This window comes from Corvus hawaiiensis, chromosome 6 (assembly GCF_020740725.1).
Source record: "Corvus hawaiiensis isolate bCorHaw1 chromosome 6, bCorHaw1.pri.cur, whole genome shotgun sequence".
In the NCBI taxonomy this organism is placed as follows: domain Eukaryota; kingdom Metazoa; phylum Chordata; class Aves; order Passeriformes; family Corvidae; genus Corvus; species Corvus hawaiiensis.
Window position 1 is genome coordinate 53,808,970 of NC_063218.1, and position 21,470 is coordinate 53,830,439.

The 21,470-nt window shown below is 37.7% G+C and overlaps 1 protein-coding gene across 11 annotated transcripts in view; it reads right to left on the bottom strand.

The window, feature by feature from the left end:
* Nucleotides 1-21,470, bottom strand: part of IRAG1 (inositol 1,4,5-triphosphate receptor associated 1) — a 61,413-nt gene that overhangs the window by 23,813 nt on the left and 16,130 nt on the right. For 8 of the 11 annotated variants that reach the window (XM_048307920.1, XM_048307927.1, XM_048307925.1 and 5 more), the window contains exons 2-6: nucleotides 11,058-11,121; nucleotides 8,399-8,477; nucleotides 7,179-7,364; nucleotides 2,163-2,263; nucleotides 952-1,022 (exon numbers count right to left, since the gene is read on the bottom strand). In XM_048307920.1, coding sequence (XP_048163877.1) covers nucleotides 952-1,022; nucleotides 2,163-2,263; nucleotides 7,179-7,244 — 238 coding nt within the window. In that variant the 5' untranslated portion in view covers nucleotides 7,245-7,364; nucleotides 8,399-8,477; nucleotides 11,058-11,121. Of the gene's footprint in view, nucleotides 1-951; nucleotides 1,023-2,162; nucleotides 2,264-7,178; nucleotides 7,365-8,398; nucleotides 8,478-10,115; nucleotides 10,173-11,057; nucleotides 11,122-21,470 lie in introns of those variants that run through there. The other 3 variants (XM_048307924.1, XM_048307928.1, XM_048307929.1) reach the window with 3 other exon arrangements.

The following is a 21,470-nucleotide window of genomic DNA, read 5'->3' on the forward strand; positions in this document are numbered from 1 at the left end:
CACAATAGTTTTAACAATTAATTTAACAATTTATTAATCTCTGGCTTTCAAATTGGTTGAAAACACTATACTTTGAGCACCAATTTTTGCAATTCTCCAGCTTACGGTAAAGAAAGAGGGCAGTCAGTTGTCAGAAAGGCCTTTTCTGTGTGAGTCAGTATAAATGGCTTTTATGAGCATCCAAAGAACAGCTTGGATGAGGAGGAGGAAAGTCATCAGGTAATAAGAGAAAAATACTTTGAAATTTGACAAGAGCCATTACAGAACCATCAGTTTTCAGAAAAGCTAAGGGCATAAGTAAGCAGCAAAAACTCAAGGGTTTTTAGTTTGTGGGCGTGGAGTGTTTCACTATTCGTTTTTGATTGATTTTGGGCGGGGGGGGGAGGAGTGCTTTGGCTTTAATTTCCTTCCATTTAGTTCAATTTCAAGGATGTCAAAAACCATACTCCCTGATCAAATATTCTAAAGCAATCTATTTTCAGTGAAATATCTGTTTTGGTTTAAACTCACATTTGTGTGTTGGAAGTTTGAGAGACAGACCTTCCATGACACTTTCCCTCTGCCAGCAAAAGAGAAGATTTGTAAAGCATGGTAAGTTCTACTTTCCTTAAGCAGCTAAGCTCAAGTGTAGCTAAACCCGTATTACTGAACAGTATTTCGTATTCTACAAGAAATTGAAGCATGTGTATGTCGAGCCTTCTGAAAATGTGAAGCTAATGCACCAATCAACATCTTTCTGAAAGTAGCAATGTGTGTATTCCCCTGAATTGGTCTGTATGCAGTCCACTTACAAACTCATGAGCACAATTCCACACCCCAGCAGTACTCCCTGTGCATGCACTACACAGTATGCACAGGGGAAAACTGCAGTCAATATAGTCAGACTCTCTAGTTAGGTCTTAGTGAATATCTGAGAAAACATCCTAGTTGAAATGAATAATCACTCCTTACCAACAGAAGTCAGTGAACTTGTTGAATTCCTGGTGGCACGGTTAGAATGTCTCCTATGAGGACTCCGAGGCCTAGAGAGAAAAATGGATGAACAAAAATTATGGAATGTGGCATCAAAAAAAAGGCCCTAACTGCCTATAAAAAATTAATATTAAAAAGAAGGCACTTTGATTAAAAAATGAGGACAAAAAGCATTTATTGCTGTTCCTCTCATCTCCAAACAACTGGAAAATGGAGGAGATTGAAGAAAGAAGGAAAATTGCAGAAACTGATCACACAAAGGAGTTCTAAAATTTGCTATTAGCCTCATCTACTGTGAACCTGGTTTCTCAGAAAAAACTCTGCTTTTCTTTAGGTTATTACCATGACTTCAAAATCATGTAAGAATGGTATATAGAAAAAAATTTTTTAAAAATTTTAAAAATTAGTCTTTGTAAATTGTTACAGCTTCTTAAAATAAGCTTTATGGCTGAAATAATTCCTTAGGCTCTCACATTGACACTGCCATGGGATCTTTCTAAATAGCAAACTGGGTAAAAGTCTCAAACAACTGCAGAAATTTAAATGCTGATCCTGCAAATAATATTTCTTTTAAAGGGCTGCATTTAAATTCTGACTCTAAACTAATCTTGAAGTTTGGAGGAGTACGCTTTAAAAAATGCCAGCAAATGATAGATTTATGATATATATTTTCTGATATGTTTTTTTCCCATATTTTAAGTTTAGTGGCAGCTCAATAAAATTAAAAAGCCTGGGAAGTATGCTTTATCAGAATAAATATAATAACCTTAATTCAACTCAAAACTGAATTGAAGTTTTCAACTTCAAACAGGATTGCTCTTTTTATTCAACAACTTACTTTCACATATGCTTAACCTCAAGGTGGTATTCTTGTCCCATCTATGTGAGCGGGCTCAAAACTGCTTCAAAACTCATTGTATTACAGTATTCAAAGTAGACATTTCAGTTGTCCAACTCAATGAGTTGGGTTGTCAGGCTCAGTATTCTATGTAACTCTACTCTTTTAGTCTCAATTATATTCCTGTTCCCCCACCCTGCACCTCGAACACCATCCTCAAAATGCAAAGGCAATATGACCAAATCACAGAGATAGAGCAATAATGTTTTCACACAACATATATTTCAGAGCAATGTTTTAGAAACACAGCCTGTCAAATTTATGGATGGATTGCTAATGTATTATACAGTACCTGTTAACCAGATTTTTATCAATTTCTACATCTGGCATAACAGCATTCTCTGGAAGAACAATGGAAGGTGTGCTGCATGTTGTCCCTTCAACAGCTGTGTCCTGAATGGTTTGTGACAAATATAAAAACGTAATTAAACAGAAATTCAAGCCACTGAACATTGACTCTCTGTGTGGAAAACAATGTGTATTGTTCAACTTACCTAAAAGAGAATGTGATTGAAATAAGAGAGAATTAGCTCTAATTTGACAAAACAAATGTGAATTAGAAGTCTATACTTACATTAATCAAAAGAGATTATGGACGCCTGGAATATCTGTTTTCTTTCAAAAGTTTTAATGCAAGCTAAATTCAGTAAGCATGGAGCTAATGAAAATGCTTTAAAAAGGCAGACACTGGTTTTTCACACAGAAAACCATTCCTCTAGTGAAGTACATGTACAAGAGTTCAGTGCATTTATGAGCTGAATGCAAGAGTGAAAAGCAGCTCTGTATAACAGGGCTAAATTAAGCACACAAACCCTCCAAATGATACTAACGTATAATGAAAGCTTGAATAAACACAGTACTAAGTGTACACATGACACCCAAAACCCCAGAAAATAAATTTGAGCTATCTTGTTAAGAGTTCCACATGGTTTTCCCTCAAATTACTTACAAATATATTTTTAGAAAATATAATTTCAATATTTAATAGAATAAAATACAATTTTTAAGTGATAAAAGAAACTGGCAAGCTGGTACTGAATATTAATGTGTGCTTGCCTACTTAAAAAATATGAAACCTTGCCTCAAGAACTTAATCCCACACCTTCTGCATAACAACACCATTCAGCTGAAGAAAAGGAATCAGTTTCCTGTGTGATATCACAAATGGAGATGCATCAAGTTGGCATAAAGTACTGTGGATCTCTCATATGTGGTAAGAAAATGATTACTTCTACCCCAAGTACAGTATTCAGATTAAAATGAAAAACCAGCTGGAGGGAAAGCTTCCCAGCAGTGGCAGTGGATTGCTGTCGATCGACTTGTAAAATTTAAAGAATAAGTTGTAAATTCTCAAATCCTAATTGCTTCTACTAGGCACTGGTATACACAAGTGTTTTGTTTTCGTTTATTATTTGTAGTCTACAATTTTCTTGAAACTACATCCCAAAATTTCACAGGAAATTTGTAAGGCAGGTAAGAAAAAGCTGTTGCAATAGCACTAATTGAGGCATTTATAGAATGAAGCATGTAATAAGTCACAGTTTAGCAAGTCAATTTTAGACCTTGGAAGTGTTCAAGGCCAGGTTGGGTGGAGCTCTGAGCAACCTGGTCTAGTGGAAGGCGTCCCTGTCCATAGCATGGCAGTTGGAACTGGATGATCTTTAAGGTCCCTTCCATCCTAAACCATTCTATCCCATTCCATAAGGAAGCTGACACTTACTTGACAGCTAATTTCTATCATTTACCATAGAACTCCTTGCAGCATCTCTCACAGTGCTGCATTTTTTTCTTGTTGAAATAATGTGTTTTCTGATCAATTCAAAGAATTCTGGAAGTACTTGGAAAATGGTATAGTATTAAAATACATAGCATAACCCTTCTACCTCTCAAAGGCAATGAAATATGCCTTGATTTGGACCCCTGATTTAGGTTTCTTGATTCTACTGTAAATAGCGTATGTTTTTTTACTAAAATAAAAATTTTTCCTGCAGCTCCACACTTCTATGCTCATAATTCTCATATGACGTTCCTTGGCAAGTTCACCTTGTCAGTCACAGGAGAGCAGGTTGGGGAACATGCCAAGAAAGCACTGTGAAGATCTAAATTTAAGAAAAATATGCTTGTAATACTGGAAATGTTGGAATGCCAAAGCATATGTGATTCAAGTGTACAAGTAACAATAGCTTGAAAGCAATTTTTAGTAATATCCTTGAAAATGTTAAAAAGTAACAATATATTTTGTCAATGACAAAACTTCAGGTGACTGACCTGCTTGTAGGGCAAAGCAGCTGAATACACATCCACAGTGTTTATACTAATCTCATGACTGCCAAAAAGCAAAAACTTTTGAATGATGTAACAGCAGCCTTGAAGTCACTCGAGCCCATTTTAGGACTAAAACCAGCTCATTAAAAAGAAAAAAAAAAAAGAAGGAAAAAAAAAGAGATGCTGGAGCCAAGGCTAGTTCAGGTCAGGTTGAAAACATTAATCCTGGTCAGCAGCTACAGGAGGTCAGCATCTACACAAGTGAAACCTCATGGCCCCTGTTGTCCAAACCGACACTGTCCAGGAGAGGGGCAGGAAGAGCCAGAGCAGGAAGCTCTTTGCAGGGCCAGCTGGCTCCAGTCAAAAGGAATTGTTACAGACTGAGAATGCTCAGGCTGCTCTACACAGGTCTTGGAAGAGAAGCTTTAACAGGAAGCTTAAGCTGCCTCACAGTTGTACAACTGCACAGAGATGACACAGAAGATTTCCATCACCCTCTCATTTGTGTGCCTTTAACTGTGCTCCCTTGGTAGCTTCCAGACCCATCTGCTCCTCAGCTATTCCCAACAGCTGCCTCATCTCCTACTACCAGTGGTTCCCTGCTACCCAAGTCTTTGCTTCCTTTTTGTCCCAAGCCCTCCCCCCACAAAAACGTGGGGTAAAACTGACTCCACCTCTATGGCTCAGGTGGGAACTGCTCCACAAGGGTGACCAGGAGCCATCTAGACTTGCAGGGAGCCGTGTGCAGCGCTGAGAGGGTGGCACAGGCGGTTTGGTCCATAACAGAATAGTCAAGAGGATCAGTGATTCTCAGAGCGGAGATGGAACCTGCAGACATTCTGGCTGTTAAGTTCTACCAGGCCCTCACCAAGCATACAGAGAATGTGCTTTTGAAAGTTTTATAATCCAGCCAAATTTGGATGGATTTTTACATTAATGGGATGGGACGAGGTATGGGGGGAGGAATACAAAAATACTCTGCTGAAAGACCTACCATGCCAGACCGTCAGATGACTGTCTAACACCTGGATTCTTTAAAGCACTGGAGAAAAAAAAAAAAACCTCCTCTGCCACCCCGGCCATATTCTTAGATATTAATTAAAAGTCTGGACTGAATTTCAGAAAAACACAGGCTGCTGTAAGAAATACTGAAATGAAAACCCACATTTGTTTTCTCAAAATGAATTTGAGATGTAGAACCCAGGTCTCCCTATCATGTAAAAGGTACTCGAAGCATGCAGAAAGATACATGTGATGTAAGGTTCACTTTCTTTTTGTCAGAACTGTTTTGCAATCTGTGTGCATTTGGGCATGCAGGGAAAAGGTAGGGAAGAATCTCCTGAAATAGAATGAGGAAATTGTTAGACACCAGACAGCACTTTAGGTGAGATGAGATTCCAGACTTGGAAAATTTTGTTGAATGGCAGAAAACAAATCCACCGGTTGTTAGTTCCCTCTGATGCCCTCTCGTTGCTTGCAAGTCCTTATCTCACGATAATAAGCATTTTACTTAGAGTGACTTACAGTCATGCTGTAGAACCTGATCTGCAGCAAGAGCCCAGAGTGACAACAGCTATGAACAAGATCAAATTTTCACAACATTGGCTAGTGGCAAACCTTAACTTAAGTAGGCCTGTGAGCAGTGTGTTGGTTAAAATCCCTCCACTGCTACTTTGTGCCTAAAAATAATCATCTAAAATGAAGCATTTTGCACAGTGAACTGATTCATGAACTATCACATTACCATAGTTCACTTAAGATCTACCTCTAAAAGGCCTGAAAAATGTATTAAAAATGTAATGCTTTTATATTAGGAGGTTGGAAATTTTCTCCCATTTGACAAGCACGTTCAGGATTAGAATCACTGAAGTCTGCCAGATTTTCATGTTTTTCCTCTTTGGGTATGTTTCACACAGCAACTCTTTTGTACTAAAATACTTTTCACATAGGTGAGTTAAAAAACTCCAATAAAACATTCTTGAGCTAATATATATTATCAGATGGTAGTCTTGATGAACTTTTATCCAACTGGGGTGTTTATCTCAAGGCAGGAAATTAACACTCAGCACCCTGTGCAGTTTAGATGGAAGACATGACAAATCAGTGCAGAGCTCATTGCTGACAATATTTTCCAACAATGTTAAAGTAGCGGATGTTTTCACCTAAAGTGTGGAACGTAGTGTCCTCAAACCCAATGACAGTTTCACATCTTTAACTGAGGATGTGCCAGACTATAAATCCTCTCTTTCTTTACATCAGTTTGCATACAAATGAATGATTTGGATAATCTGTGATTTCTTAATCACAGTGGGGTTCTTTACTTCAGCTAAGCTAACAATTAAAAAAAAAATCCAAACCCAGTTTATTAAAACATAAAGTTACTTTTTATCTGCGATATAGATTATTGAAATGGGGGAAGGCCCATCTCTTATTGATTTTTTATATTTATCTGGAAAGAAAACATGTAAAAACATTTAGAGGCCACAGCAATTTGAGGCAAACTGATGAATATGCCTGGGGAGCACCCACCTGCCCTCTGTGTAGTTTCAGTGTATGTTCAGCTACTGCTGTGGCAAATAAAGCACTGGGAAAGACTACAGACCAAAAAAGCCCACTTCCCTCTTTCTCACACACACGAATTGCATAACATCTTCTATATCTGTAAAAGTAACACTAGTTGTTGAAGTACAAGCCCAAGTTCTGTTCTCAAAGTTTAAAGTTTTCTTTAATAACATCAGAAAGGACATTTTTGGACAGCTTTGATATATGTCTGTCTGTTCTGAGCCATTTATAAGCCTCCAGATCAAAATGATAAACAACTGCTTGAGCAATTTAAGCTTTCATCCCTTAGGCTATAAAATATTTGAGGAACTCTAAGAATATCAACTGGAGGATCATTCATGGCTTCATCAATTAAGCAATACACATTAATACAGAGCAACAATTGGATATAGTTTCATAAACCCCTAAACATACACAAGCAGGTTTCAGCCTCAGGTTTCCAGCAAGTGTCAGAAACACCTCTGTAAGTAAGAGAGCTTACTTTGGCTGGAGAAGTGTTGTGCTGGGCCTCTTTTGCTTGTCCCTTGTCTTCAGGTAAGGTTGGCATGGTGGGCAGCGTGAAGCACGTGGAGCTGCAATGTGGACTAAGAGGACCATGCACTGCTGGGAGTATCTGTTTCAAGTTAGCCTGAAGGCATAAGCGCTGGGAGGCCTCGTGATCTGCAGGCTGGGTTAGATGCCAAAAATACAAATCAAATCCGTTTAAAACTCTATGCTCAAAAACTGAGATCACTTTACAATAACAAGCAGTATTAAGGTTTAAAATTAAAAATGCTATCTTCTGTTTTATTAACTCAAGCTTTCAAAGTCAAGTATAACTTAGCAAATGGATTCAAAATAGACAACCTTCCGTTCTTGTTGCTATTTCCATCTCTTTCCTCCATTTTACAGATTTTCATTTTGTCACTATGATGTGACCAAACTACCTTCTCTAAATATCCTCTAAGAAGTAAACAGCATCCTGGATATCACAGAACAACAGAATGGGTAAGGCTGGAAGGGCCCACAGGTGGTCATCTGGTCCAACCTGCCTGCTCAAGCAGGGTCATCCTAGAGCACATGGAACAGGATTGCATCCAGAAAGTTCTTGAATACTTGAGTGAGGGAGACTGCACACCCTCTCCAGACAATCTGTTCCAGTGCATGGTCACTTGCACTGTGAAGAAGTTTTTCCTCATGTTCAGGTGGAACTTGCTCTGCATCAGTTTTTTGCCTTTTGTCCTATTGCTCAGCACCACCAAGTGTCTGGATCCATCCTCTGGCACATCCCTTCAGATATTACAGACTTTGCTGAGGTCCCTTCTCAGTCATCTCTTCCATAATATGCCTTTTAGTAACTAATAGTCTTAATGCTACAGAGCATGATCTCAGATCTCAGAGGACCAAAACTGGAACCCCAGAGGGTGGCACTCTTCCTTTGAGCAAGAGCCAGACTAAGGTGAATTGTGCAAAGACTTGGTGCACCTCTGCACAAGACAACAGGGTGCAAGACACTTCTGAAGCAAAACAGCAGAGATGCCCAAAGAGGGGGAAAAAAAATCACTACCTATTAGCTGAAAAATTCTCATTATTAGTATCAAGGGGAGGCACTGCATTCACAAGGATAACATCAGCATGAAAGCCTGTACCAAAGTCTGAGGATCAGCAGCGCAAAGCACAAATCAGTCCTTAGAGTGGCAGTGGATGGGTTGCAATACTTACTGTTGACACCTGCCCAGGGATCAGGGAACTGTCCTCATCAATACATCAGTGTCCTCATCACTGCACTCCCCGGCGGTGCCTGCGGGTCACACACACACAGCTGAGACCACCTGGTGCCTGCACTAGGGACTGCTGGCTACTGCATTGTAAATTAACCTGCTACAGTTCTCCCTTCCATTTCAGGGGCGGGCAAAGAAATGTATTCAGGAACATGTCGGTTTATTGATGTTGCCAATTACATTTGTCAAAATACATCTGTTGCTTTGAAAAAAAAAAGGAAAAAGAGGCAAAACCATTCACAAGAAATACTGAAGCAGTCTCAGTAGTGACAAGTGCCTCACCTCAGCTCTCACAGAAAAAAATCTGTGTTGCAAAACCTACAAAATGTGTGAAAAATTTGGACTACAGAAGCAGCTAAGACCCATGCTTTTATTAGGAAACTTCCAATGAATAAAAAGCTTTAAAAATGGTTATTAAGGCAAAACATATTTAAAGTTCCTAATATGATGGAAAACAGGTATTTATGAGTACATGTATTTGAATAACCCCACAGAGATTAGACAGATAGCAGTAGCACTGAACATCTGTGTGCTTCAACAATTAAATATTTTTGTATCAGCCACCAACTATTAGCAAAACATGAAGATGTTATGGAAGCAAGGTAACTAAAAAAAGTGACATGGACTTGCTTTTCATCTCTGTAACAAAATCCTGACATCCTATGCAAATTTGAGTTTGCAAGAACTCAAATTCAAATAAAAAACAACAACAAGAAAAAAGAGAAGATATATAAATCTGTCTGTTTATCTAATTCCTCTTAGTGTTTGCCTTATGAATTTATTATGGTTCTGATACATTCAACCCAACAGAATGCTGGGCCTGAAAAATCAGGAATGCTTCGAGTCATGGCCAAAGCATGTTTGCAGTCCTACATGGAATTGTAGAAGCTATTGCACCAAAGTGGTTTATTCCCAGTCTTAGCTGAGTTCTTTGTACATACTAAACTTAAAAAAGTAATGCAAATTATCTTGAAACAAGAAAGAGCTATTAAGCACATCGAGTTTCTGTTCATTTTTCAGATTTAAAAAGCAAAAAACTTTAAAAGAAAAAGAAACAAATCAGCCGGCTTGTCTAAGAATAGAAAGGGACAGATCCTGAGCGGTGTTGTCCTAGAGATGCAGCACAGAAAGTACAGCCAAGGGAAAATGGAGGGTAGAAAGATGAACTTATGCCACTTTAACAACCCCCAGATTTGGAGTGGACCGAGTTCAGGCTGTCTCTGACACAATTATAACCCTACTCTGATTTCCTTACAGAGCTATCTTGCAAATAGGAATAAGCTTCAAATCTCTGTGCTGATCAGTAGGAAAATTTCTTCTTCTGACTTTCCATTTTTTCCTGATGCCACTCCAGAAAACCCCGGTGCTGAGGACTATATTGCAGCAGGGAAAGCTTGCACATAATTATTCATATTCTTAAGCTTCTTAAAACAAACACCATCTTTGCACACCTCAACTGCACAGCTGCAGTCCAGTACACTGTCAAAGTGAGGGCTACTACATACTGGTATTTCAGTATAAGGATGTAGTTCAGTTAATAAACTATATGATTTGGAACTCCCAAATTATTAATTTTTCAGTCTAAAAGCTTAGTTTTAACCTCTGCAGTGTTCTTAAAATCAGTAGTCCAGATTTATTAAAGATTTTATGATGCTTACCCAGCACAAACATCACATATTGTAAATGCAAATGGATATACCATGCTTTGCAAGGAGTTCTGCCATCTTCTGATCAATTACTGCCTTCTGGTACTGGTAGGAAAGGCAAAGGTTTAGAAATGATGGAAACTTAAATGTGAATAAATGTTCTTCCATCACTGCTGAAGTGACTTTCTGCCTTTTTAGTTGGGCAACAAAAACAGCACCAGTAAATGTCACGTGGCATCAAAATGCATAGAAATAGGGGCTTTGTGAGAGCACTCTACAAGAATTAGAGGAGCTTGCCTGGATGTCAAAAATGTAGATAGAAAATAAAAAAATGTCCTTGGAAAATTTCTGTCACTGGAAGGTACATTTTTTCTTTTTCAGCAGAGCATTAGGGAAGAGTGTAGCCTTGGAGTTTACAGAAATTCACACCTCTGTGTACAAAACCAGCTGACAGCCCTACAAAACCCTGAGCTAGAGTGTGGAGAACATGACTAGCCTGGTTCTAAGCCTGGCTCACCTGCCAGCTGAATAGCCTTTGGAATCATTAGCTCTGCCAGCTTTATCTCATTTCCACAAGCACAAACATGTTTCAGTCAAAGAAGATACATTAACAATACATTGAGGTACCAACTGAAACACCTGTAATTATTGACCCCGAAGACACTGAAAGGAGAGACAAAAAAATACACCTGCACTTTAAAACAGTCAAGGTGCATGAGCATATATTAGCATCTTAGGCACTGAGATAATTTCAAGATCCTATTATTTCTATTTTGGTTTTTTCTTCATTGATCAAGCTCTGTCTGACCTGCCTCTATCTTATCAAAGGATGTCATGACATTATTGTAGTGTTTTATCAAAGTAAATTATCTCCCCCAAAACTCCATTCTTTCAGAAGTTGCAAGAGCTTCAAAATTATATTTTAAAATTAAATGCTTGTAGAGATTAACTCACAGGTCACAGGTAGAGTGGATGTGGGTGAAGATCCACAATCTCAGTCTGCACGAGCCTTGTGCACCTACAAAATGAGTTAAAAAAACACAAACAAATTACCTGACCTATTTACCAAATTCTGCTCATTCCCACACTAAGAGGAGATAATCTAAAGAAAAAAAAGTACGAAAAAGAAATAAAAGAGAGGATGGAGTGCCTTTTAACATTTTGGTCTGTTATTATAAACTTACTACTTAAAATAGTTAGGAAAAAAATGATCCCCTGAGCTCAAATTTGTAGTCAGATATAGATCAGTGAATGCACAGAACTTTCTTTTACCACTGTGTAGGCTTAGAGTACAATCTCCAGGAAATGGAGATCTGGGAGCTCTATTCCATAAAAGGGAAAAGTATTTAGAGGCCCTTGGCTTTCAGTGTGTTCTCTCTGCAACTCATTTTACCATAGTAGAGAAAGTTAAGTATAATCAGTTAACTTCCCCTGGCTGAGTCACGGCTGAGTCTGTGTCAGCGAAGGCTCAGAGAAAGGTGCTTTACTCCATCTCCACTGATAGCTTGGCACTTGACCCTAAATGCTCTGTCACATCACAGCAAGAGTATGCAAAAAAGAGCGGAAGTAAACAGTTAAGAAAGCATTTTATGAATATTTCTTGACCTTGTGCTGCCTGAGGTCAAGTCAAGCAACACTCATTTGTCAACAACGGGAGTTGCTTGCTCGTGGACGCAGCTGAACTGCACAATTCTGAGTGGCTTTTTGTAACTTTTTTCTTTGTTGCCCTGCAAAGTGGTTGTCAAACATTGCCATAATAGAAAGGTATCTTTTTGCACTCCTTTTTGTATAGCTGTAAAAACATATGGGATTCACATAACATTTGGGTTAGGTTTTGCAGCTTTTGAAGTATTGAAACCCAGTAAACTTCAAACAAAGTCTGAGCAAAACAGGGTGTTTTCCTTATGTTTGTACCACAGAAGTGTTTTCAAAGAAAAAGCATGATTACAGCTTAAAATACACAGTGTGTTGGCATACATTAGCCATCACCAAAAATTTTTAAAACCTCAAACTACAAGACAACAAAATAAACAAACCCCCTAAAACCAGATCCAGAATATCTTAATAGAAATACTTTGAAATTTTGCATTAGGACTCCAAGATCTTTGTATAATAGGAACATTCACTGGGAAAAGGAAAAAAACCCCACAACTAAAGCTGACTCATGTACATTCTTGCCCTATGTGACAAAAGGTCCTACATGGAAATTGGAAGACATTTTCTCTATTGTCTGCAACACAGGAAAAAAATCGACTAGTAGTTTCCTACTGGATCTCATTTTTCATCACTTACAAAAGAGTGGTTTTTCATGTTAACTACTCAAGTTTGTAAGATATTAAGATCCTGCTTCAGCCAGTTCACTGAACCACAGTCATAGCCCCAGGACTAATATAGGGCACCTCTGTGATGACCTTAATGACCCGAGTCCTACCCACACAAACATCCATACAACTGTACAAGGTAAAATGTGGAAGAAAAAGTGGTGTTTCTCTTTATACGATACAGAACAATTCCACTGGGGCATGCAAAGTGTATATGCGACCACTGTGTGAATTCAAAGGATCTGTTCTCATTCTGAGATTAATTCCTGAGCATTGAGATTAATTCCTGAGACACTTAAGTAATACTTCTTGACAATCAGAACACTTCCAGGTTGCAGCCTCAGAGACAAGGGATAAATGTGAATAATTCTGTCACAAAATTATTTTAAAGGAAGAAACTAGCAAAAGCTGAAGGAAAATAAAACCTCTAAAAACCTTCCCTCAAACTCAGTGGTTACAGACTTCCTTTGAACTACAAGCTACACACGTAGGACTTGATTTACAGAACAGCATGACAGGAAAGAATCTCCTTTTCTGCTTCCTGTTTTCCTCATAGCTCAGGAACACATAAAACTGCATGGTTTTCAATAACCTGCTTGAGTGAGAGAAAGGAAAAGCTAGGTCAGGTGGAAAGTAAAATGTTTTGATGCATGTCCAGCCTGATTTGCATCCTGGGAGAATATCTCCAGTAATGGGTAGTCATGACACTGCTGAGACTTGAAAACCAAGACATTTGGAGGTGAAAGGTGATGCTGGTCCAACAAGACCAGCAAGGCATTTGGTTTGGTTATGTAATAAAAAATTTACATCAGAGTTTAAAGAAATCTGAAAACTAACTCTGAAAGAGTTTAGTGGAAAATGTTTTCTGAGAGTTCTGTATTTAACTCCTGAAGGATCCATTCTGGTCCCAGCTTTAGCTTTTCCTTGATACATTAAGAGAAAAAGCAATTGGACCTGATTTTGCTCACAGGCAATCACTTTGACATAGCTAAATGGAAATTTCAGACTTACTAAAAGCTCATAACTGTGTTTGAAAATAGCACTTTTTTCCTGTAAAATGTCAGCTTCATTTGTTTTAGCAATGTTTTTACAGTTTATGTTTTGTTAGCAGTCAGTGATTAGATGTACTTCTCTTGCAGCAGAGCATCTGGAGGAGTGGATTACAACCCCTGTTTTTTTCCTTGCAAGAATCCTAGGCTGAATTTTATGCTGCAGACAATCAGCAAACAGATGAAGAATGTACATATTTTAGAAACACTGAGGAGCAGTGTTTCATGAGCGTTTTAGACTAGTAGACCCAGATTTTAAAAAAAGGTATTTCTTTTAAGGTAAGCCTATTTTAGGCAGCCTGAAAATTTCCCAATTACACTTTTTTTTTTTTTTTGGGGGGGGGGGGGGGGGGGGCAAGTAGGAGTTAATGTTGCATAAATAAAACTTTTATAAATTACTCTGGTTTGGATGCAAATTTTTTCTTTTCAGGGTTTTTTTATGTAGCACTAAAAAGAATGTAAAGAAAGGAGGTTATAAGCAGCACTAACTCCCCGTGAAAACAAATGGTTTTAAGAATTGCATACAAGTTCAGAAAAAAAAAGTTCTGGTTCATTTGTAGTTTTTATTCATTCTGGGGCTTTTCTTTGAACAAATATTCTTGAGACAGAACTCCAAAACGGTAATTTTATCTGGTTGAATCTGTACCTAAGATACTGGACTCAGCTCTCTTATGAGAAGGATGTCTTACTGACCTCATTTTTTTATCCATCAGTGAACTTTCAGCTAGAAAAGCAAGAACAAGCCAACAAGAAGCACTGTTCAGCTAGGTGGCCTCTAGGAAACCAGTTGGGATGAACTTTGGGGTATTTTAAAATAAAATTAAAATTTTAAAAATAAGATTTTAAATAGTGATAAAGACAGTACATGTGATATTAAGGAAAAATGAATCCCTGATTTATTCAGTATTATGCCTAAGTTAAAGAATTCAGCCAACAGTGGCAAATCTGATGATCAGAAGACTGTCAGATCTCAAGGCGTAGTTGCTGTATTTCTTAACTTGCAGATTATTTTTGATAGACTTTAAGGAAATGCAGTTTAAAGGAAGAATGTGAATATAGAGTGGGAGGATATTTGGCATGGAGAATAAGGATTTCTAAGCATAAGGAACAGCATATAAGAAAGTGTGAACATAAGAGTGGGAGAACAGTACACCAAGTGTCTTTCAGGAGGGCAGTTCTAAAGAAACCCAGAGCTAGGAAGTACTTGGAAAAAAAACTGTTACAACATAAGGCAGTGACCTTAAACAGGATAAAATAACAACAACAACAACAAATTATATGTGAGTAAAAAATGTTGCTCTCTTCCTCCTCCTAGACAACTTACTATTTCAAAGAAAATTCGTTCAGGAGGCAGTGCTACTCTTTGTTGCGTGGTGCTGAAGGACCCCTCTGATGGAGGACCTTTGCACTGATAACTCACCCAACAGAAATTGTACCATTCAAAACACCAGGAGATAATAATACCACTCAACAGGCTTTGCCTAAATGAGCATCATGTATTCAGTCACAGAGCCACTTGGGTTTCTTTCTTCTACTCCTTCTCACAGATTTGGAGAAACCTGGATGTGTTTCTGCTGTCTGGGCTGCATGTATTATACATCACATTCTAGTTACACATTTATTTTTGTCTATGGTGTAGGCAGAGGTGGGAGCTTGAGACGATATTTTCTCAAATTGCCACTTGACTATATTCTTAGTCAATGTAAAAAGAGAACAAATATGTTTGTGTGGAGGGGAGACCAATAAGACTACAGGAAAAAAAATTAGTGTTCCTTGGTGTCTATTCATCCTTTTCTAAGAAAAACCTTAAGGTTTCTACATGAAGTAAAATTTTTGAAAGCAATTTCTACATAGAAACATTCTATAAATTATTCTGCTTTGCATGGCAGCAGGATATCAACTTTGCATAATTTGAAAAAAACAACTACCAAAGGCCTGACTTAGGAACACAAATAATTTGAAGGCAATAAGGGTCAAACACTATTGCTTAGTGACCCAGGAGTCTTGTTACTCGTCAAGCAAAAAATTTTCCAAATGAAGAAATTAAACAAAATTCTTTCTTTCCCAGTCACGAAGGGTAATCCCAGAGGGAACACTTTGTTGAACAAACCAACAATAAATAGCTTTCTTTGGGATCTAGAATGCAATTGTGGGCTTTCAAGCAGGGAGATTATACTTGGCTTTCCATCTTACACAGATAAATGGCAAAGCAGCAAAACAAGCATTTTATTCCCACTTTATGCTTCCTGGACACAATCAGATTCACATTTGCTTACTTTAGTGATACATGGACACCTATTTTTGCATTGCAAAAATGAACACATGTTGAAAGAGCACGAATGTGTTTCACTTCCTTTTTATGAGAAAAGAATTATGGATCCTAGTCTACTGATTTTTTTTTCAAATATTGATGTATACCAGGACAAGAATAACTAGAATATCAACTTATTCAAATAAACAGCCATTGTGTGGACTTTGACTGCTTATTTTTTTCCACAGATGTGCTAGTTCACTCATCCAGGTTATAATGTCCCAACTTGGATCTAGGGATGCTGCATATTAGGTCACAAGTATTGTTGCTTTTGCTAGAAAAAGTCCAATTTTATTCCTAGAGTACACATTAAAGCTGCAGGCCTAGTTGTCTGTGAAAAAGCAAAGCTCGTCATGTCACCTCTTCCTTCCTGCCAGCATATGATGTAGAAGTGTGAAAAAGCAGTAACATCTTTTAATGCCACCTTTTAAGCTTTTTTCCTGGAAACAGACACAATTTTGAAGCCAGCAGCAAGACTAATTTCTCTTATCAATATCTAGCTCTAAAAATAGGCACAACAGGAACAGCAACAGTAATAATAATAATAATAATAATAATAATAATAATAATAATAATATGCAAAGGATGATTGTTCAGTATCCTCCAAAGAGGTGGAGTGGGGGAGGAAGTCCTCAGTGTGTGATTCAGGTGTGATGTCAATGCAGAATTGGAGCCAAAAGCCCTTTCTTTCTCAAAAGATCGATTAATGCAATACAAGATTCTGCAAACACAATTTGCAGAAGGTCTTCTGCCTGTATTGCTGAATCATCTGCGGCTTTCTGTGTGCTGTGTTATTCCTTGCTACTTACACTTCTGGGACCACATTAGAAACACCCTGACAAGAACGCTTCAGATGTAGTCACACAGTGTTATTTTCACACTATGAAGTTCTTACAGTAAGCATTCACAAATGATGTTGTTTTTAATTTAAATTTAATTTTTAGAAGGTGTGATAGGAATAGGCAGCATATTTACAGCACAGTTCAACTTATGTACTATGTAAAGGCAGACTTTCAGTAGCTTGGATAAAGCTTGATTTTTTTTTAAATTTTTTTGGGGTTTTTTGTACTGGTATTTAAAAGCTAAGACCCACAGTATTCAGAGACAGCAAGATCAGCTTGCCACTGACGCATTTAGCAAAGATATGCCACGTGCACTTTACTGGCCAAGTCAGCAATATATTGGCTTGGATGACCCACCAATGAGGCACATGCTGAATCAGCAACAAATTCCTCAGAGTCCCTCCTTTGCTAATTGGGCTTACTGAGGCAGTTTTGAGGGCTGCAAAGGTGTTGCATTAGACAGGATGATGTAGTAATTAAGACAGAGGTAAAATAAATACCCCAAACTGCACACATCATACAGAAACAAGCTGTTAGCACAGAGACTCTTTCACCAGGCATGCTCATGACATAGCTGTTCTTATATCTTACAGAGTAAAATACTAATTTGCATTCTTTAAAAGGTTATTTTATAACACAGCCACAGCACTGAGATAAACTTCAGTCATAAATAACATTTGGCGAACTTTGTGAGATGAACCCTTTTGCAAGCAGCCCACACAGTGGTTTTTCATACTTTGCTCAGATTTCTGATCTGAATCGGTGCATGTTCCAAACTCCCAATACAAACAAAGCCTTGAAATCAAAAGACTGAGGACAGCTGAGTTGTGACTGAAACTTTTAGCAGAGCAGTGCATCATATTACCAGTACAACTGACCGACTACACAGATGCTTCATCTGATTAGTGTTCTGCCTACTGTTCCTAGCTTGAAAATACCAGTATCCCAAAAGGGAGACTTAACCTCAGGTAGCACTTGCAAGCCTCTCTTGGGTAATCTCTGGCTGCATCTCTGACTTGAGAAGTGTCATGGTTCTCTCCTGCTCTTAGATCCCCAAAACAGCTACATGGCCTGAACTCTATGTGGCCAGAAGGAGACTTCCCAGTGGCTGCAGTCAAGAATCCATGGCCAAAACTATAGGGTAAATAATTTGCCTTTTTTTGTCCTTATTTGACACACAGATGAGGTAGCTTCAGGAAAATTCAACCTGAGCTCTTTATTTTAATATGAGGGAAAGGGAGAAAGCATACTGCTTTATCACTTCAGAAAAAAGAGATTTGCTGATTTGCAGAAAGGATGGTCTGAAAATGAAAGCAAGCAGTTTTTTGTGAGAAAAGAGAAGCAAGTCCCCATTTTCTGTGTTCTCGAAGTTCTGCCCACTATCAGAATCCAAAATGAGGGACAAGGGATTATTGCTAGTACCAAAAAATCCAACCAAACAAACCCAAACCAACTCCAGAGCTGCCTTTCCACTACATCACACAAAGTCTCTACCCACAGAATCTCAGGGCTGGGAGCACATAGTAATGCTAAAAAGTAAAAAAAGGACAAGTCAACCTTTTATTTTTGAGGTGTCCTTAAAAGTAAAGAATTAAATGTTCTCTTACACCACCCACTTCAAAAGCACCACAACCATTCCATTTGACTTTGTCTTCCAGGTATTAACACTGGGGACCTGAAGGAGAATTTAACCATCTACTTCTGGTTTCCTCACTTTAAGGAAATACAGATATATTCTGCATATGGACTAGACTGAAGTCAGCATTTCCAAATGTGCAACATCAAAGCTTACGTTTGATGATTTAAGTGAATGAAGTACATAATTCCTCTTAAACTCTTCTCAGCAGGAAGAAAAGGAGGCCTATTTTGGCTGCTTGTTAAATTCTAGATTCAGGAGCTTTACAATTTGCATTCTAATTGGGAAACTATCCTTATTGGCTTGCATCTTCTAGAAAACATGGTAAGAAAGATAATTTCTCTTTTTCTTTTAGAGGGCTACCATATACAACACTCTGAGAACACATAGTTTGCTAACTTTATTTCTGCCATTTTCAGTGATTGTTCCTCAAAACCCAGGACTAGGAAATTTAATAAAAAAATCAAAGCTATCATAACAAAAAAGGAATTTTTATGCATTGACTGGCACATACTGTACCAAAACCCTGCATTTTTCTGGGTAAGTAGACAGTTCAGAAAAAAGCTTTGAGGAAAACAACAGCTCTGCTCTTCTGGAATAGCACAAGCCAAATGTAGCAAAATGTTCCTCATGTCCTTTGTCAAAATCTTTCCCTGATAAAATTATTTAGCCAACACCATTCCATTCCTGATTATATCCAGGAGCTGATCCAAAAAAATAATGTACCAGCTTTATGCACAATCTCTTCAACATCTAAAAAAATCCACACTAATTTGGTATGGTTTTAGCAGTGTTGTGCACATGGAGGCCCTAGGAAAGAGATGAGCTTATACCAGAGAACTACTTCTGCAGGCAAAGAGAATTCTGTGCTTTGGGGGTTACATTTTATATACTTTTGACATTTTTACCTCAAAACCTAAAATGAAAATAGGGGATGTGAGAAGGGCATAAAAGGAGCAGAGTTACTCATATTCTATGAGACTTTGAAAAAACTCCTGGACATGCCATGGGTCAAGATTTGCCACAGAAATATCAGACCTACTGCAATTGTTGTCTGTTTCTTTCAGGGCACTCCCTGTCTGCAGTAAGAGCAGTGAATAAGGCACGGAATTGCAGTTCAGTCCCTCAGTTCACAACCAGCAGTTCAACCCTGGTGCAAATGACTGAGTTTGTACAATATCTCCTGTTCCATTGCAGCTGCTGAGAGTTTGATATCTCCTGGAAGAGGAGCAAGGAGACAAAGTGGGAAAGGAGCATCAGTTGTATCTTGATACTGAGCTAAATGGAGCTTAGCTCTCTTTCACTGCACTTTATCAGCTATGCCAGAACTCAGTATTGCTATTGTCATTACTAAGAAGTTGTGATGTGTATCTAGTTATGCTAATTTTATAACTCTATATATGATGAGTCAAAATGGCATGCTGTATTTGCCTATTTAGAAACAATTTGTATACAATAAGTATGCAGTCTGCATACGTTAGGATTTATTACCTGAACTTTTTTTTCTTTCTTTATATCAAATAAAATAAACAAGGTTGCATTAAAGTAATGGGACCCAACATTAAAACTTTAAAATGGTTGTAGAAAATTGTGGAATGAAAAAGATTCAGTGCTTCTAATATATTATGAAATAAAAAATACAAAACCAGGTAAAGTATTTAGAAAATACCTCTTAAAAGAAGATATAGGAACTCATTGTAATTTTAACAGTACCACAGATCTACATAGATAAAACTAATCTTTAATAGAAGAGATGCTGAAATACCAGTTCTTCAAAAGTTTTATTGTTAATCAAGGTTTTGGGCTTTTAGAGTGCCTCTGGACAACATTCTGGCAAATGCCAAGACAAAAAGCTGTGCATTATCTACCTGAGGTAGTGGAAGGCAAATAAAAAGCCTTAAAGAGACTGAGATAAAGGCACACAGTATGAAGGATACCCATTCTTTCCAAACACCTCCTTCAATATTTTGATGTTGACCTTGAGCTGCTTTGTTTTTCTGCCCAAACAAAACAATGATTTGAGGGACTTACTGCTTTATAATTTTGTTATCACTTAAGACTTCCATCCTGGTTCCTAACTTTTAGATAATAACTGTCCTAGATAAGAAATCAATTTAATATTTTATTACTAAATGGATCCAGATACAAGAATGATAAATTAATACAGGACTGTCCAGCAATCTAAACTTTGCTATTTCGTTAAATGCCTTTACAGCAATCAACATGCATTTTAATACAGGCACGTGTATTTTTCAAAGAGAGGTTTTGTCAAAATTTTTTACCAAGCATCTTAAGGAAACTGCTCTAACAGGACAAAAGAGAAATACCTCTTGTAACTGAAGGAAGAAAATAAAGGACAGAAGTTGCTCTGTGCGCTGCAGAGATTACACTTCTACAGGTAGAGGTGTTCAACATAGTCATGAAGAATCTGGAAAAGTGGATCTGTACACATGATTAAAGACAAGATGGGAAAATCAGATCTAAAGACAGCCAAGGTAGTTTATGGGATACTGAGCACCTGAATAATAAAATGTCAGGTGAAAAAGGCAAATCAATGCACATGAGAAAAAAACAAATGTAGAATACGCTTAGCTAAATAAGAGTCATTATGTTTTACAAGTCAGGAAAGAGAGTAATTTTGAATAGTTCTCTGAAAATAGCATTCAGCAGCAGCCAAAAAGGAAAAAATGTTAAGAATTACTAGTAAAAAGCTGAAAACACTATAGAATATGAGCCCAAAACTTTAAAACAGTTCTAGTCACATATCAAAAAAACCAAAAACCCAAACAAAACAAGAACACCTTCCCCCCCCAGTAAAACAGCAACAAACACCAACAACTTAAAACCAAATGATTCATAGAAGAAAGAGTGGTCAGAAATTGCAAATGGTTTCCATGCAAAAAAGACACTTCTGGATAGAAACAGATTAGAAAATGATGAATAGACTGAAGAAGGTGGTCTATTAATTATTTGCTTACAATTGCTCACAGTACATGTGGATAAGGATGTCAAAAGCAGTTATTAGGCAATGGTTTGAGTAGAAAAGAAGTCCCTTCACAACAGTATACAATTAAATAATTGATTTTGTTACTAAAGGAAGTTGTAAAAGAATGGAGACACAATAATTCAGTTCAAACAGGGATTAGATGCATTTAGAGGAGAGGTACAGTGATAATACTGTAAAGCTCCTGGACCTGGAAAGGCCTGA